We start from the raw sequence: 15,618 nt of genomic DNA, 5'->3' as shown, positions 1-15,618 counted from the left end.
TTCTCACTAGCATACAGCTGCTGTACTCCTGCGGGGAAGGAACAGAAGTTACCGTAAGTAAGCAAAGCCCAGTTCTGCAGCCACCATACTAGACTTAACCTCCTGTTACTCTTTACTCAGTAGATAAATCCCTACAGCTTAAAAAAAAAAGTGGCTTTATTACACGACTGCTTCGAGACATTCATCAGTGGTGGCCCAGGAAGTGACAAGAAACACATACTAACTACACTACCGAGACATGAACTTTTTTTAATGGAGACACATTGTTGATCACAATTTATTCTGAAGTCATGAGATGCCAGCAACAGAACAGACTGAGTCAGCAGGTCGGGCTGGACAAATACTTGATTGTAGCCACGGCTGTTGGCTATGGGCAGCAGCACTGGGTTACGCAACAAGGCAACAGTTTCTCTTCTACCTTCCTAACAAAACTGCCAGGGAAGGCAAAGGATGGACAGCTATTGAACTGTGGTATAAACCATGCAAGAGTAACAAATGTGAGAATAGGTGTGTAATAAATACTTGATGACATTGGGGGAGGGGGAACAGGCTTTTTTAAAAAAAAAAATTATCTTCTGCGAGACATTAAAGCTATTTTAAGTGTTGTCACCACCACAGTGGGCAGTCCAGTCCAGTAGTGACAACAGGTACACGGATCAGTTTTGAAACGATACCCCTCTTCAGATGAAAAGGTTTGAACAGATTATTTATCCACTTGCTAAAGCTCTGGGGTTAAAGAAGTGATCAGTAATCAACATTTATTTCACACCTAGGCAGAATGACTAAAACTGAAGACTACTGTTCAGCTTCGTCTTCAATTACTTCAATTCTGCGAGGCCCGTAGAGTAGAACATAAGCTATATGCCAGTCTCCACCCCCAGATAACCTCAAAATATCTTCAGGTGTAACAATGCTGACTTTGTCATCATCAAATTTAATCCATTCATCTGCAAGAAAAACAAGAGGATTATTTGTAATTTAGGTACATAAAATCTAAGTGTGTTTAACAGCCCCTTAAAGGAAAGAAGCTGCGAAGGGTGGTTAACAGTGCTGTAATTTTATTTTTTACCTTGTTTCCTTTTAACCCAAGACACGTAATGCCCAGAGGAACTCGATCTGCCTTGATGTGTTAGCACTGCCTGCAGGTCATAATAGCCGCAATTATTAGAACCAATATCTGAAGGAAGAGGGAGGGAAAAAAAAAGTTACACGAGTCTCACATGAACAGTTTCAGTGTGTTTCACGGACGCATTAGCCATACTGCAGGACTGTAGCTGTGTAAAACCCCATTTGCAGCACGGTTCTAAGTCATTGTGAACTAAAAGCAGCGGCTTTCAGCCAGGACAGCCCCTCAGGAAACTGGGACTGTTGTCCATTTTTATGACATAAATGTGTGTCCTGGGTGTAATGCAAATGCAGTAAGCTTAAGGCGTCAAAACGATGATGTATGATCAGTAAACCTTCTGGCCAGGTTTGGCCAATACTTCCTTCAAACACCAGCTGCTGCCCGCATCCAGGGCCAGCCATGAAACTGCAAGGACTGACTTGCTGAGCATGGGCTGCACAGCGACGCTGCTGAGAATACTCGGGATGGTAGGTCAGCCCACTCCGCAGTTAGTTCAATTACGCTATTCCATTTTTCAACGGAAAAAAATGGCTAATTCCAAACATACCGAGAAGGGCGTTACAGTTCCCAACGTGTCTTAACTGTCTTTCTCAGCACTCCAGAAATAGCCTGTTTTCACCGTGCTCTCAAGCTAGTCGATGCCCCATGCCCCCCCCCCCCACTTCTCATGTAGCGCACCACACAGAAAACTCAGGAAGCACTGAATGGTAACAGTTGGGGAAAACAAGACCTCCAAAATAATTTCTGCACGGTGTCCTCAACATGAAGGTGAACGCTTAGGACATTCAAGCTCCACACCCCCCAAATTTAGGCAACACTAGCACCACCACAGCACTTTTTAAAGTCCAATCTTTCTATTCCTTAAATTTCTGTCAGTTTCTGAAGCTTAATTTTCAAAGGCATTAAACATAACCGGGGTTCTCAAAATATTCCTACTAGCAGGTCCACTTAAACATGAGTAAATAGAAAGTTACTTTAAAACAGATTTACTTCCCTGTACTCACCATCAGGAAAAGAAAATGGTTCATATTTAACTTCCTTCTGTGCACCATCACTCTTACTAGACTAAAGAACAGAATATGCTGAATTAATGTGAAATGGTTTTGAGAAAGCTTTAGCACAATCATCTCAAATACCAACTCTCCATTCATTTAAAGATGTTTCTAAGCCCAAACATTTTTTGTTCAACTTGAAACAGGTTCCATTACAGTATTTCTAGCTGGACATGCAAAAGCCTAATCTAAACAGGACCGCTTTTTAAAGCAAATATATAACCATTTTAGCACATATTGCCTAGACTGTTTTGTTTACCCACCAGATTTACAGGCTTGGAGCATGAAAACAGTTCTGCAACTGAAGACTTTATTCCTTGTTAGGGACTTTCTAGCAGCAGAAGTGGCAACAAGAAAATAGCAGAGACAGACTCTAAGTGCCGATACATTCTGTTTTAAAATAGCACTCTTCCCTTGCTCCTAACTGTGTAAAGAGAGATGCAAGCCTTATTCAGATGTTTAAATGAAACTGCCAGGGGTTAGGCCAGGAAAAGACTAGCAAACTTTGAAAAAAATTGGGTGAAACACTACAGTTTTAGCTCGTTTACTCTTTTTTCTTCATTAAAGAAAAGGAAGTCAGTTTTAGAATTACGTAGGCAGGGTAGGAGATAAAGCCATTTACCAAGTTTTTAGAGCACAGTCTTTTAGCTCACTACTACGTATATTCTGAATTTTATCACTCAGACACATAGTACTCCCTTGTACAACCCCTTCCAGCTGGTGAGCAGGAAACAGGTACCTATACTCCACCAAACAAGTGACCTGCCAGCAAGCAATAATGTTTGGAGAATCGTTTTGTGTAATTCACAGAAAACCTTTAGGCATAACACTGGTAAGCAGAAGCACTACATTTGAATACATTTTGAAATAAAAATGTAAGCAACATGTTTGTCTACAGCTTTTAACATTTCTCATCAAGCAGTCATGCCAAAGCAGATACTGTATCTTCATGAAAATACACAAAAAATGTCTAAAGCTCAATACTAAGGAGTTTGAATGCTAAATAGGAAAAAAATATATATTTAAGGAAGTCAAGTTTTCTCTAGTCCTTATTAGTACCCAATTTCAGATGTATGACTTATCTAATCAAAGTGTCCATGAAATTGCGAGAAGACTTACGTTCTTTGGCTGTTGATTTACTTTTTTGTCTTCTAGATCTTTGAATTTTGATCGATAAGAAACCATTTTTTCCTGAAGGTCTGGCGTACATAGCTCATACACATCCAACATAAGAGGAAATTTAACATCCTAGGAAGTAAAAAGCATAAAGATTATTAGCATAATTTGGTACTCCACATTAAAGTGTTCTCCCATGGGAAGACAACTAAGTCCAATTAAATGCAACTCTTGGCACATCTATGACAACTTGATCTACTGGCAGTACTTACCTAAAGGGCTACAATACTTTCACAGAAGAATGTCCGATTCAGTATAAACAAACCATCAAAAATTACTACATTCAGTATAAACACTTAGATTCTTTATTATTAGCTGTCATACTTTTATACTATGGACATACCTATGCAGGCCTAAGGAAAAAAAAAAATGCATGTAGAATGACCGTACACTTGCAAAAATGTCCATTTGTGTTACCCAAACAATCCTCTACAATAGTTAACCTGCGCCTTCAATCTTTATTCCCTTGCTTCTCTTGTAAGGAACAGGCATCATCTATTGTGATGCTTCCTCGGCAGCCTAGGAGGTCTATCAGCCAAGGTCAACAGAAAGCAAAACTGGAACATTTAGCTGTTTGCAGCTGGTTCTTGCATTTGTCAGTCAGAAAGCCAGACAAAATAACTAATACAGGAAGTGTTTCTTAGCATAAACATTTCTCATCAACTTTTGAACACTATCCAGTGACTGAGAGCCTGGCCCACTCCTTAATTAAACATTGTCCTCCGAACCACTGGTGAAGAGACACCAAAAAAAAATCCTAACAGTATTGGAGCAAATTCACTTCGGTTCCTTACCTCCTCCCCCGGTCTATTTTGGTAGCATAGTTTGCCACACATCATCACAACTGGGAACAAAGCTACTTTGTACTTAAGCAGGGAAACTGCACCGTTAATATTTTTAAATGCAATTTAAAAGCAAACAATTTAGTAAATAGCCTTCAAGTATTAGTTGTCTACCTATAATAAAAACTCATTGAAAAGCATAAAGAGGAATTAAATTTCAATATGCAGAAAACTTACCTTAAGAACTTTGGCATTCACAGATTCTTTCTCCTTGTAAAAAAATCTAACCATCTGAATAGTCAGGTACGCTGGCAAGCGACTGATTTTAGACTGCAAAAAAAAAAATTCAGAAAAAGCTGTCGCTTCAGATAGTCACAGATCTTTTATTCCTTAAACACTGCTCATCCTAAATTACAGACTATTCTGGGAACATATTTGTACACAGACACATAGGAATATAACAAGGCCTCCTATTTTGAAGCTCTGTATAGTAGCGTACTCAAAAGAAATAATTTTCAACTGGTCTTAAAATTTCTTGGTCATGGATATTCAGATGCTTTATAAACATGATTCTATAAATCACATGCTGTTGCAGCAGTAACTTTGTGTTTTCTGTGGGACAGAAAATTGACAACAGTTAAAAGAATCATAAAGAGAGTAACAAAAGTACCACTCACAGATTTGATATAGAGTGCATTTCTCTGCAGTGTTGGAGAGAGTTTGGTGATTTCCTCTTGAAGACGCTGTTAAAAAAAAAAGGTAATAACACATACGTTCACCATAAAACCCAGCTTAAAGAAAAGCACAGCATGGATAAACAAGCCATCAACTAAATCTTGTTCTGCCCATCTCTTCTGTTGCTATCAGCCATTACGACACACAGAATTTTGGAATTCCTTGGCAGAAAGACCATGCCCATTCATTTGTTCAGCTCCAGGCTCATTCCGGAGCCCCAACAACACTAAGTTTCTCTCTGCAGAAAATTTTATTCTACAAGAGTAGAACTTGCAACTTAAACATCTGCATTTGGTTACGAATGTGTCATGTCATGGTTGGAACACAACTGAAAAAAAAAAAAATTTGAAGTTTCTTGTGACAGGAATATTTGCACATTTCTCAACTCTCAGTCTAAAGCAGAGCCGTACATAAGGAGCCAGGTGGTGATACTTTGCTTCCAGGGACCTTTCCAAATTCAGGGAAAGACTGACCTGGTTGTTAGTGTTGTGAGACTCTTGCTACAGGCAATCCAGCGTAACAATTCTAGAAGGCCCTTTCTGGCCTGAAAGTGAGGTTTCTTTTTCATAATCTTTATAATTTGTGAGCATTAACTATTTTATTTTACTTTTCATTCTAAATTCTGTCAAAACAGAAAAAGCAGAAACAAAGAGTATCTGAGAACCATGCAACTTGGTCCAGTCCTGTACAAACCAGATCTCTGCTTCCATCCCTGCTCTTACAGAAATACTACAAGAGCAGTTACTACCACAAGGTTTTTGTAAAGCTCCTCTCCTTGCCCCTTCAGATTCTCCAAAAAACCCTGAACACTTAGAAATATATATATAAAACACACAGACTACTTTAAGAAGTTCTACTTAAATAAACAGTTTAAAGATGATGATGTGTCATGGAAGATTTAACACCCCCTTCAAATCTGCAAAATTAAATTTAAGCTTAATTGTTTCATCATCTGTTTGTTTTTTTTTTTCTTGGAACACAGCAACCGAAGTGCCGCCCTATTTTAAAACTGACTTTTGGACTTTTTGGGAACCATTTACAGCATGCTTAAATCATGATACTACTCAGTCTGAAGTGAAAGTCAAACAAATAGTTTCAAATTACAAGTAACAAATTGGCATGCACTTGGTTACCTGCATGGGGAAGACCACGTCAGGGTCAAGAAAACGCTCTGTTGCAGTCTGCTTTACATTAACAGGCAATTCATTTTCATTTCCATCGTCCCACTAAACACCCCCAAAAAACCCTGGGACTTTGTAAAGTTTGGACAGCAGATGTCAATTCCAAATCACAGATTAAAAATACAGGTCGTTTAGAATCTGAATTAAATAAAAAAGAGTTGTAATGGCTTACCAATTTTAGTCCTGTAAACAGATACTTCACTTCTTGATTGATAAAGCAGCTAAGTTGAAGCAGATTCTCCTTTCCTTTAGTTACTTCCTCTTCTTCAGCTTCTGTACATTTCATGCTTCACGAAGTTAAGGAAAACCATCATGCACCAAGAGCTGAACTACTGCTCTAGTGAAAAGAACATGCTGAACAGCACGGTAACTTAAGATAATCCTGTGCTTGTGCATCAGTAGTACTTTTACTTCTCATAGCATAAAAATGAAGATTTGAAACAGCCCTTCCTTCTAACCAATCTGTTCCTTTGTGTCTAATGACAAGTGGTAGCTGAGGCAGACAGCATACCAAAAAAAAAAAAAAAGCTTTTAATCATCATTTAAGCCTGTGAGGCCTGCTTTGTTCTTTCTTCCCTCCCCACCGCACCCCAGGACACAGATCATACTAACTGGCTGCCAATATCAAGTCTTGAAGCTGTCCTGCAACATTATGCTCCGTTACTGTTTACAACTAATAAAGTTCTATTACTGCTGCTGGCCGGACTTCCTGTTTCTTTCAACGTGCACAGTCTCCTTTCCCTGCCTTGTATCTGTCCTCTTCACTGAAATGAAGTCCATTTCTTCATTATTTTCTACTCATTCTTCTAATTGTTGTGTCCAACCTCTTCTTTTTTGTACTTCTGCCACCAATCCTTTTCTCTCATCCACTTCCTTCTAACGAGACACTTTTCTGACAGCTCTGAATGCATCTGCTCTACAAATGCTGCCATAATCACACTTTGAAGGCTTCCAACACAACTTTTCTACCAAGTTTCTGCCTCCTGCCATTAGCCTATGCATCATTCCTCTTAGCTACTCATTCTGCTCCTCCCAACTATTTCAGGGATAACAAACACCACAGTGCAGGGAGAGAGATGCATGACTCTTACCTTAAAAAAGGCCTTTACTCTTCATCATTACCAAGCTATGAGATACAGTACCTCATCTAAGGCAATGTTTCCTTATTTCAGACTAGCAACACATACAGTATAATTCTTTCTAAAAGTGGCGGCCAGTTTAATGACAGCCAGGATTTGGGGGAGGTGAAGTGGGAAAACAGTAATACTTGGCATGAGATGTGTGCCCCATGTCATCTTTTTGTTCTTGCTATTAAAAAGCTACTAGAAAGTTGTCAGCTGCCTTAGTTTCTTACTCATCTAACAGTGTACATCTAATCTATTTCTGAAGAAATCAATCAAGCTATCTTTTGTCCATGTTTAATATGCCAAGTATATCAGCAACACTCCCTTTACAAGCCAAAAAAAAAGGCTATTTAGGAAGATAATTACTTTTATTTGGATAAAACATCTCAACATCCTTGAAGTAGGTAACTGGCAATCTTCTCTGGGAAGGAAACCTGGTATTTAAATTCAGTGGGTTTTTCTGTAAGTTTCCATTACCATTCTTCCTCCCCACATCATCCTCTCTCAAAGTATATCCAATCTTAACTTTAACTTCTGTGTACTCCTGCAGTACATCATTCCCTCTCTTCCCCACCACACACCTTTATTTTCTGTACTATTCTGGATGATGCTTTTCATCCTCCCTGCACTCAACTGCTAATGTGTGAAATTATTATCATTCTTTATGTCTTGCCTTAGTCTTTAGGATACGCTGTTTCAAATTCAATGCTGAAGAACTGATCAATTAAACTCTTCTTTTTAGAAGCTGCTGCTGTAGCTCCAGAGTCTGTCTGCAAAACAAATTCTCTTATGATGCAACTTTAAATAGCACGTAAAGACAGTCGTCTTTACAGACAAAATAACCCCATTTATTTAAATTCTTTGAAGCCTATTCCTTCACCTTTCTCTAGGCGCATCTTCTCCTAGTCAATCTCCTTACACTGTATAAAAGTTTCAAAACAAATGCATTTATAGCATGCTGTTAACACCACCTCACAGCATATCAGCAAGCAAGATTTCAATCAAAAAGTCACACCTCCTTGCCCCCCAACTTAAATCTGTCTTAAATTTTAGAGTAATCGATCAGATTTTGGCCACTGCCAAGACTCTCCAGAAAGCAGTTCACAGAGAAAGAAGAGAGTCAGTCCGGCAAAGTCTTGTGAAAAGCTTTAAGTAATTTCTTAGCAGGTTAATTAAGTTAGCTGTCTGTTTGAAATAGCATTCTTGTAGCCAAGAATGCTGTAGCACAAGGATGGGGTTTCTTCCAGAAAAAAAGTTCTTACGTGCTAAATTCACAGCTTATGAGGGCCAGCTGCTGCATACTCACAGTCACCACCACCCTGGTCCAACATACGCCTTACAAAGCCCAAAGGGAAAGTATTCCTATAGTACGCTCCACAGCATAGCTATGACATGACATAGGTAGCATTATGCTGATCAGACACATCAGAAAGCAGTTTCACTTACTGGACAATAGACACGTGCTAAAGAACTCACAAAACAGATAATCCTTAGCAAAAAATATGTGAATCACAAGTACAATATTATAAATCCTAACTCTGGTTAGAGTAAGACTACAATTACCTCCATAACTGTATCACCTTCTATGCCTTCCAGCTTCTGCTGTAGTACCCTCATCATCTGCACCCAGCACTCATTGGCATCCTAGGAAGGGAACAGAACATTAAATCTGACTAGTAGTGTTATGATTTAGTAATACTAAACCCATCAATCTTTACACTATAAAACCAAATGTAAGGATTCCTTAACTAAGAATTTTTCCCTATTCCACCATACATTTTCAGAGCTAGCACTTGATATTACATTCAACTTTTCTACACGATACAAAAGCAAAGACTTTACTGGGATAAGTTATTCTCACAGGAGAAAGTAAGTTTTAAAACATCTTTGTTCTCAGCTTCCAACATACTGTAGAATTTTCAAACAATAAGCTAATAATTGGTCTTTACCTGTTGAAGATACTGGCCTTGATCGCCTTTCTCTGCAAACTGTGGGAAGGCCATATGTAAAAACTGCAGGAGAATGATAGGTGGAATACTGGAGGAAGTTTTATCCATGGAATCAAACAAGTCTCTAAGAGCTTGAAGAAAAAGTAAGTGAATGTTTTGAGAAGTGGAAAAACAATTCAAACATGGCAGGAAGTTTAAAAAGAATAGTAAAATAGCAGCAACATTTAAAGACTGATCATTTAACAGTGTCCAATTTGATCTTTCCAAAGCAGGACCAAATTTTCCAGGTGGCATAACAGGTACACCTAAGATCTCCTTTGTCAACATGACTTTGCAAGCGTAAAGATGACAATTCTGGGAGTTTGGCACATAGTGCCTTGTCTTTCCTGGCTGCTAACAGAAAAAAAACCCATTTTTGAGTAGTTAAGATTTCATTTGAAACACATATGAGGAACAATGTTTTCACAAGAGGACTACACCTAGAGAAACCAGAAGGCATTCACAGTCTATCCTCTAGAGCAGCTTACGTTCCACGAACTACTGGGAAAAAAAACCTTTCGTTTTTCCCAACTAAAATATCTAGAACATACTCATGCTCAATTTAACACCCAGGAAAACAAGTATGTGTATGCATACGTGCAGACAGTTCATAACTATGTGCAATTCAATGAACGCTACTGATTGCATGACAATACACATGGCTTTCTTTTTTGCTCCAGGCACATTACTGCATATGTCTTATCTACCCAGGTTGCAGCACTTTAAATCCACAAACCACCTCAGAGGCACCTGTTAATCTTCACAACAACCCTGTGAGGTAGGCAACAGTCTGCATGGTCACTAATTTACAAGCGGAGGGACGAATGAATGATATTCTTGAAGAAGTGAATATAGGCAAGATTACAAGGAACCAAGGTCAGTTGCTTCCTCTCTTTAAGAAATATCTTCGCTGACATTGATAAGAGGGACAACCGATATGACACAGCAATTAAAAAAAATGCCATAAGTGTCATGCAGGAGTTCTTGACCAGCTCAGTGCCAAAGAATTAACTACAAATTACTTAAACTATTAAGACTCCTAAAAAGCAGAGCTGTCACCTTAAAAAGAAAACAAGGGACACGAAGTAAAGGCAGTGAAAAGGGGAGGGGCAGGCATGGTTGTACAGAGTAACCATTGAACTTACCACCCCAAAACTCGATCAGCAGGCATACCCACAAACTGGACCTTTCCTTCCTTACATTGTTAAATCCCAGTGTCCTGGCCCAGCATCTTAGTGGGGCAATGAAATAGAGTAAAAAAAGAAAAAGTGGACAAGTAGTACCCTTGTTCAAGTGTAAGGGGTCTAACTAGAATTCTAGTTAGAACTTGGGAGATACGGGGCCATCTTGAGCTCCCACATTGTGAGCACCCAGATCACCACAACGAAGAGTAACTTTCCTTTTGAAGACACTACTTTCTATTTCAGTTATGAAATATGGATCTTTAGGGTAAACCAGTGATGAAGCATCAGCTACCAGCTTAACAATAATGCTCAGCCAATAAATCATATTAAAAAATATCAATGAAATACATATTCTAGGGGTATGGCATTAGCCTACCGTTAAGTGAAACAAAGAACTGTTCACTAAAGTATTTCTACACAAAACAATCAAATCAACAGATGGATGGAGTCTCCTTTAGGAATTTCCAATTACTTTATGCCTACATGCAAGACAGTAAGAGATACTTATGATTTCTATCTAAGCCTAGATCACACTTGAATATATTTTTCCCAGCATGCAGCCAGGTAATATGCAGAGATGTATGCTTTGCAGCCACAGTCAGAATAACCTTTAAAGATATTAGCAACAGAGCAAAATAAATCCGCCAGTGCTAGCAGATCTGAAATTCCTAAGGCATATGCACTAAAGAAAAATATGCAGAGCTGTAGCTGCAATTTTCATCTGCAGTTAGCAGGAAATCACACGCTAGCCTAAAACCCTGTGTTCTACTCTGAACACCAACCTGCAGTAATGTATTGAGCAGAGGCCATTTCTCCTGAAGCTCTTAAGGCACCACCATACCTAAAAGAGGAGAAAAATAATTTGTGTGCAATTAAGCACAATCGAGAAGAGCAGTCAGGTTTTTAAATCATAAAGAAGGCAGCAGCTAGATTTATTTAAATGTGTCAAAAAAGAAATCAAGTCACCAAAACAGAAGTAACTGAAGATAAGATTTGCTCACACTCACCTCAAAGTCTCAGCTATTTTGCAAGCACTGCATGGAAGCAAAGGAAAACCAGCATCCTTGAGACAATAAATAAATGCAGACTGAGAAGTCTGGATACATCACTGCTGCTTCCCTAATCAATTGACTCAAAGACTCAATCTATTTTTAAAGAAACTGAGAAAAAGTCAGAATAGAAGCTACCCCATTTCTGAAACATTTGCCACAGCTTCTTCAGATACATGGAAAAAAACACCTTCAAGGATAGATGGCAGATAAAATGCACAGAAATGGAGGACAGGCTTCCTCCCTCCATAGCAGAAGCAAAACAGTGAGAGGTGAGACATTTTTCTTGGGGAGATATTTCCTACACTGAAAAAGTATGGGAGTCCACCTGTATTACTAGAACTTACCACTCTTCTTGGAATGATTTCTTAATTTACCACCTGCATGAGGAACAGATGGCCTCCTCAAAGCATATAAGCCTTCAAGCAAAAGGAGGGTCTCATGCATTCTTTAACCTCAGACTGAACTTTAAAAACTCTGACCATTGCGATGATGAGCAGGAAACTTTCCCCCTGTCATGCTACAAAACAGGGAGTACCCCCGCAGAGATCAACGGAGCAGCTGGTGAGAAATGAAGCCGTAATAGTAAACTTTCCCATTTGAGTCCTCTCAGCTCTCTCCCACTGCCATATACCCCTCCATGCTGTCATCAAGCAGGGAAGGCCAAATAAAGGCTAAGTCTCTAGGGGAAAACAGAGCGGCTGCCTGTGAATCTGACTTCCCACAGACAATAAGGCCACATCTTGTATTGCCGCCTGCCAGTTTTACAGGGTACATTTTGACATTTGGTATGTTAAATTTGTCAAATACTCTGATTCAGTGCAGTAACTCAGAGTCCTTTACATGGAAATAAACAGACTTTTCTAAAATGACAACACTGAAAAACAAGAAAAAGCTTTAAAACAGAGTTTCTGTACTTCACAAATAGTTCTCAGTGCCAAATAATTGCAAATTCACCGGCTAACAGAATGAAGAAAAATTTGTAAGTACTTAAATAACTAGTGTTTACAGTAATCTAGAATATCCAGTTGGGTACCAAAGCATCAAGAAAGCAGTGTATTTTAAAGGAATTAAGTTAACTCTAAGATGGCAATGCTCTACCTAATCCTTTTAAATACATTTTTAAATACAGATGGTTTTCTCATTATAATTCATCTGGAGGATAAATTCAGGCTCACGTTACCATGTATTCTTTTTTCCTCCAATCTTCATAATTTTCAAGTTTCTCGTAGATTCCTCACAAAAAAAAAAATTAACCATTTCCACATTTCAGTCCAGAATAACAAAAAAAAAAAAAAAAAAAAAAAAATTGGAAAAAGTTATTTTAAAATCAGAACAAATAATTAAATTACTTGAGCCCTCAATCATGCCTACAAGTAACTACACATCCACGTGACATAACTCCAGCTTTTTCCAGTTTGCCGCCCCAGTAACACCCATGGTCCTATCTCAGAGCTTCCTGCTGTACCTCCAAGTACCAAATGTCGGTAATGTGTTTTCAGCTATGAAATTCTGACATTACGCAATAAAGCCACTGAAAAAAAATACTCCTCAAAAGAACAGGACTCCTGTACGATTCTTTTATACAGAACAAGACCGTACAAACTAACACCAGAAAACAGGGTTGAGTTCAGTAGCTTGTTTAAGCATTTTAAACAAGTCTTGATAGAAACTATTTTTAGTTAGGCAAAACACATTCTCTCTACTAAAAGCCAGTTCCAACAAATACATAGTCTTAAGTTCTTTAAAAAGTACAGACTAACACAGCCATAGGATAAACTTTAATCGATCATTATGTTAATCTTGATTAGATTTAAAGAATAACAGATTGTTATGATAATCCACACTAGTATTAAGACAGACCATTCCACAAAGTATCTATTTCATAAGCTAAAGAAAACATTTTAGCCATGGTCTTTTTGTACTGAATCCTACCTTTTAAGGGCCTCTTTCACTTCTGGCACTGAGCGGATACACTGAACCGTAGCGTTCATGTAGCAAGTGTTGCCAAGGTTTGTCAATCCACAGGGTAACTCCATCTATCAAAAAATTTACAAGGGTGCTTGAAGGTCTGAGAGACGTGCAACCGTTTTTGTATAAACGCTTTAATTTGACATCAACTTCTAAGAAAAGGAATGATCAGAGATGCGTAAAACTGGAATAGTCTATCAAACTTTATGACGTTTTCCAGATCCATTTTCTGATCATATTAATAATTTCACCATCTGGTGCTTTTAGAATACATTCAGGAATGCTTTGGGGTTTTTTTCTGTGCATGTTTAGCTTCATGAGCATGTTCCTCAAGCAGGCAGTCATTCAGAAAGTTCAATTATAATCTCATTCAGGTTTTGACCTTAAAATTCTATTTCCATGAAATTTCCACATGAATACATTTGTACAAAACACTGATGTTTTAATTAAAATCAGTTTTCAGTAAAACTCTGAATGTGATTAAGTTCATAGTTAGAAACAAAAGTATTATTTAAAATCCTCTCCAGAAGTCTGCAATAGATCATTAATTTGATCCTTTCAGACAACTTGTGAATTTCTGAAGTTTTGACAAATGTGAAGGCCAACTAATAACTAAACTAACCAGTTTCAGAAACCACTATCAATCACAATATAATGGCATTTTTCTTTTTTTCTTTTTTTTTTCTTTTTTTTTAAATCCTGCATATTTGAGTACTTGTCAAGGAAAAGCACGTAGTTTAATGAAAATGAAGTAGTACTGCATACCAATACCACTTAATTATTTTAGGAAGAGAGAATTCATTTAGCTGTGTATTCCATTTTTAATGAATACACGCAGTACAGACAAATGAATTTTGATGTATAACAAAATTTCAATCCGAGAAATGCAATGTGACCAACTTTTTCAAAATGTTATCTGACACTGAATCATCTCCTTGTTTGCCTCTCAGTTACCTCGAAGTCTATGTATAGGGTTAGTCTCAAAAATACATAAATATCCTTCACCTGCTGGTGCCATGGAAAGCATTAAATACTGAAGCACAAAAGCAGTCCTAAACTACAGATTCGTTTTCATACAGACGTGCATAAAAGCATTTCCGTTCTGCATGCACAGTTGACAATAGTCATGCAATTGTTTTAACGATGACAAAGAACTCCTAGTTCAAATTGACTGATGAGAAAATTAAGCCTTTCAAACTGTAAAAAAGTAAACAACTCAAACAGAAGTTACTTCATTTAAAAAAATAGACTAATTATGCTCTTCCAAACTTTACTCCCATAAAGGAAAACATATAATCTATTCCACCAATGTCAAACTTACTTTCCTTTTTCAGAAAGAAAAGTTTACCTAATACTACTAACAAGGACAAACAAAACCCCAAATGCACCCCACCCCAAACATACCCTAGTTTCCCTTCACAGATATGAAGGAGGCAGGAAACAACTTTGCACATCTAAGAGCCCTTATTCAGGCAAAGTTCAGGACACTAATACGGCAAGGGCAATATAACTTTGTCTTTAAAAACATCAGCAAGACTATTTTTAGAAAATTTACTAAGCTGCCTGCTTAAGGAAAAAGCAGCACTAGTTACATGACTTTTAAATTAAATTCCAGACTTCTCATCACCGCTACCAGTTGGATCATCAATGTAAATTTGCATTTCTTTGAGAAGCTATAAACGCTAAACAGACATTATAGTTTCAAAATCCACTTTTAAGCAACGGCAACTATTTAAAAACTTGCCATTATTCAAACGTTTACAAGAAACCAAAGTTTGAAATATGCTTACAGCTGAAGCCAACTGCTCCTCTGTCATGTCTTCTACAAAGATGGGTCGAGCAATTGGCTCTTCTGGAAGCGCATCTGCAGAACCCATCATTAATAAGGTCATCCCCTTGAAACAGTAAAAATAGTAATAAATATTTAAGGACAGTTACTTCCGCTTAAAAAAAAAAATCATTAAGCTCTTGACATATTCCAGCTATTTCCCCAAAGATAAACACAATCTTTCTCTTAGTTTACAAAACTGATATTGCAATGCTGTTTCTGAAGGGTACACCTTAACTTTCTCATTATCTAGAAAGTACTTATTGAGAACAATTCCACAGCATTATCCATGCTAGACGTTTCCACTGAGCCTGGTGAGCTTGCCAGCAGCTGACAATGCAAGATTCCAGTCAGGACTAAATTTAACATTCATGGGATATCCCAATGTGAAGTGTTCAGAAAAGCTCCCTTCCTGATGGACC

The 15,618-nt window shown here is 38.0% G+C and overlaps 1 protein-coding gene across 1 annotated transcript in view; it reads right to left on the bottom strand.

The window, feature by feature from the left end:
- Positions 1–132: 132 nt before the first annotated feature.
- USP14 (ubiquitin specific peptidase 14 (tRNA-guanine transglycosylase)) overlaps positions 133–15,618 on the bottom strand; it is a 21,636-nt gene continuing 6,150 nt past the window's right edge. The window contains exons 6-18 of the mRNA XM_009331496.1: positions 15,159–15,263; positions 13,333–13,436; positions 11,131–11,189; positions 9,126–9,256; positions 8,740–8,820; positions 7,867–7,946; positions 6,225–6,339; positions 4,814–4,879; positions 4,374–4,466; positions 3,298–3,426; positions 2,131–2,191; positions 1,070–1,177; positions 133–947 (exon numbers count right to left, since the gene is read on the bottom strand). Coding sequence (XP_009329771.1) covers positions 796–947; positions 1,070–1,177; positions 2,131–2,191; positions 3,298–3,426; positions 4,374–4,466; positions 4,814–4,879; positions 6,225–6,339; positions 7,867–7,946; positions 8,740–8,820; positions 9,126–9,256; positions 11,131–11,189; positions 13,333–13,436; positions 15,159–15,263 — 1,284 coding nt within the window. The 3' untranslated portion in view covers positions 133–795. The remainder of the gene's footprint in view (positions 948–1,069; positions 1,178–2,130; positions 2,192–3,297; positions 3,427–4,373; positions 4,467–4,813; positions 4,880–6,224; positions 6,340–7,866; positions 7,947–8,739; positions 8,821–9,125; positions 9,257–11,130; positions 11,190–13,332; positions 13,437–15,158; positions 15,264–15,618) is intronic.

This window comes from Pygoscelis adeliae, unplaced genomic scaffold, assembly GCF_000699105.1.
Source record: "Pygoscelis adeliae isolate BGI_AS28 unplaced genomic scaffold, ASM69910v1 Scaffold108, whole genome shotgun sequence".
NCBI classification, from domain to species: Eukaryota; Metazoa; Chordata; class Aves; order Sphenisciformes; family Spheniscidae; genus Pygoscelis; species Pygoscelis adeliae.
The sequence above is the reverse complement of the archived record's forward strand: the minus strand, read 5'-3'. Positions and strand labels throughout refer to the sequence as shown.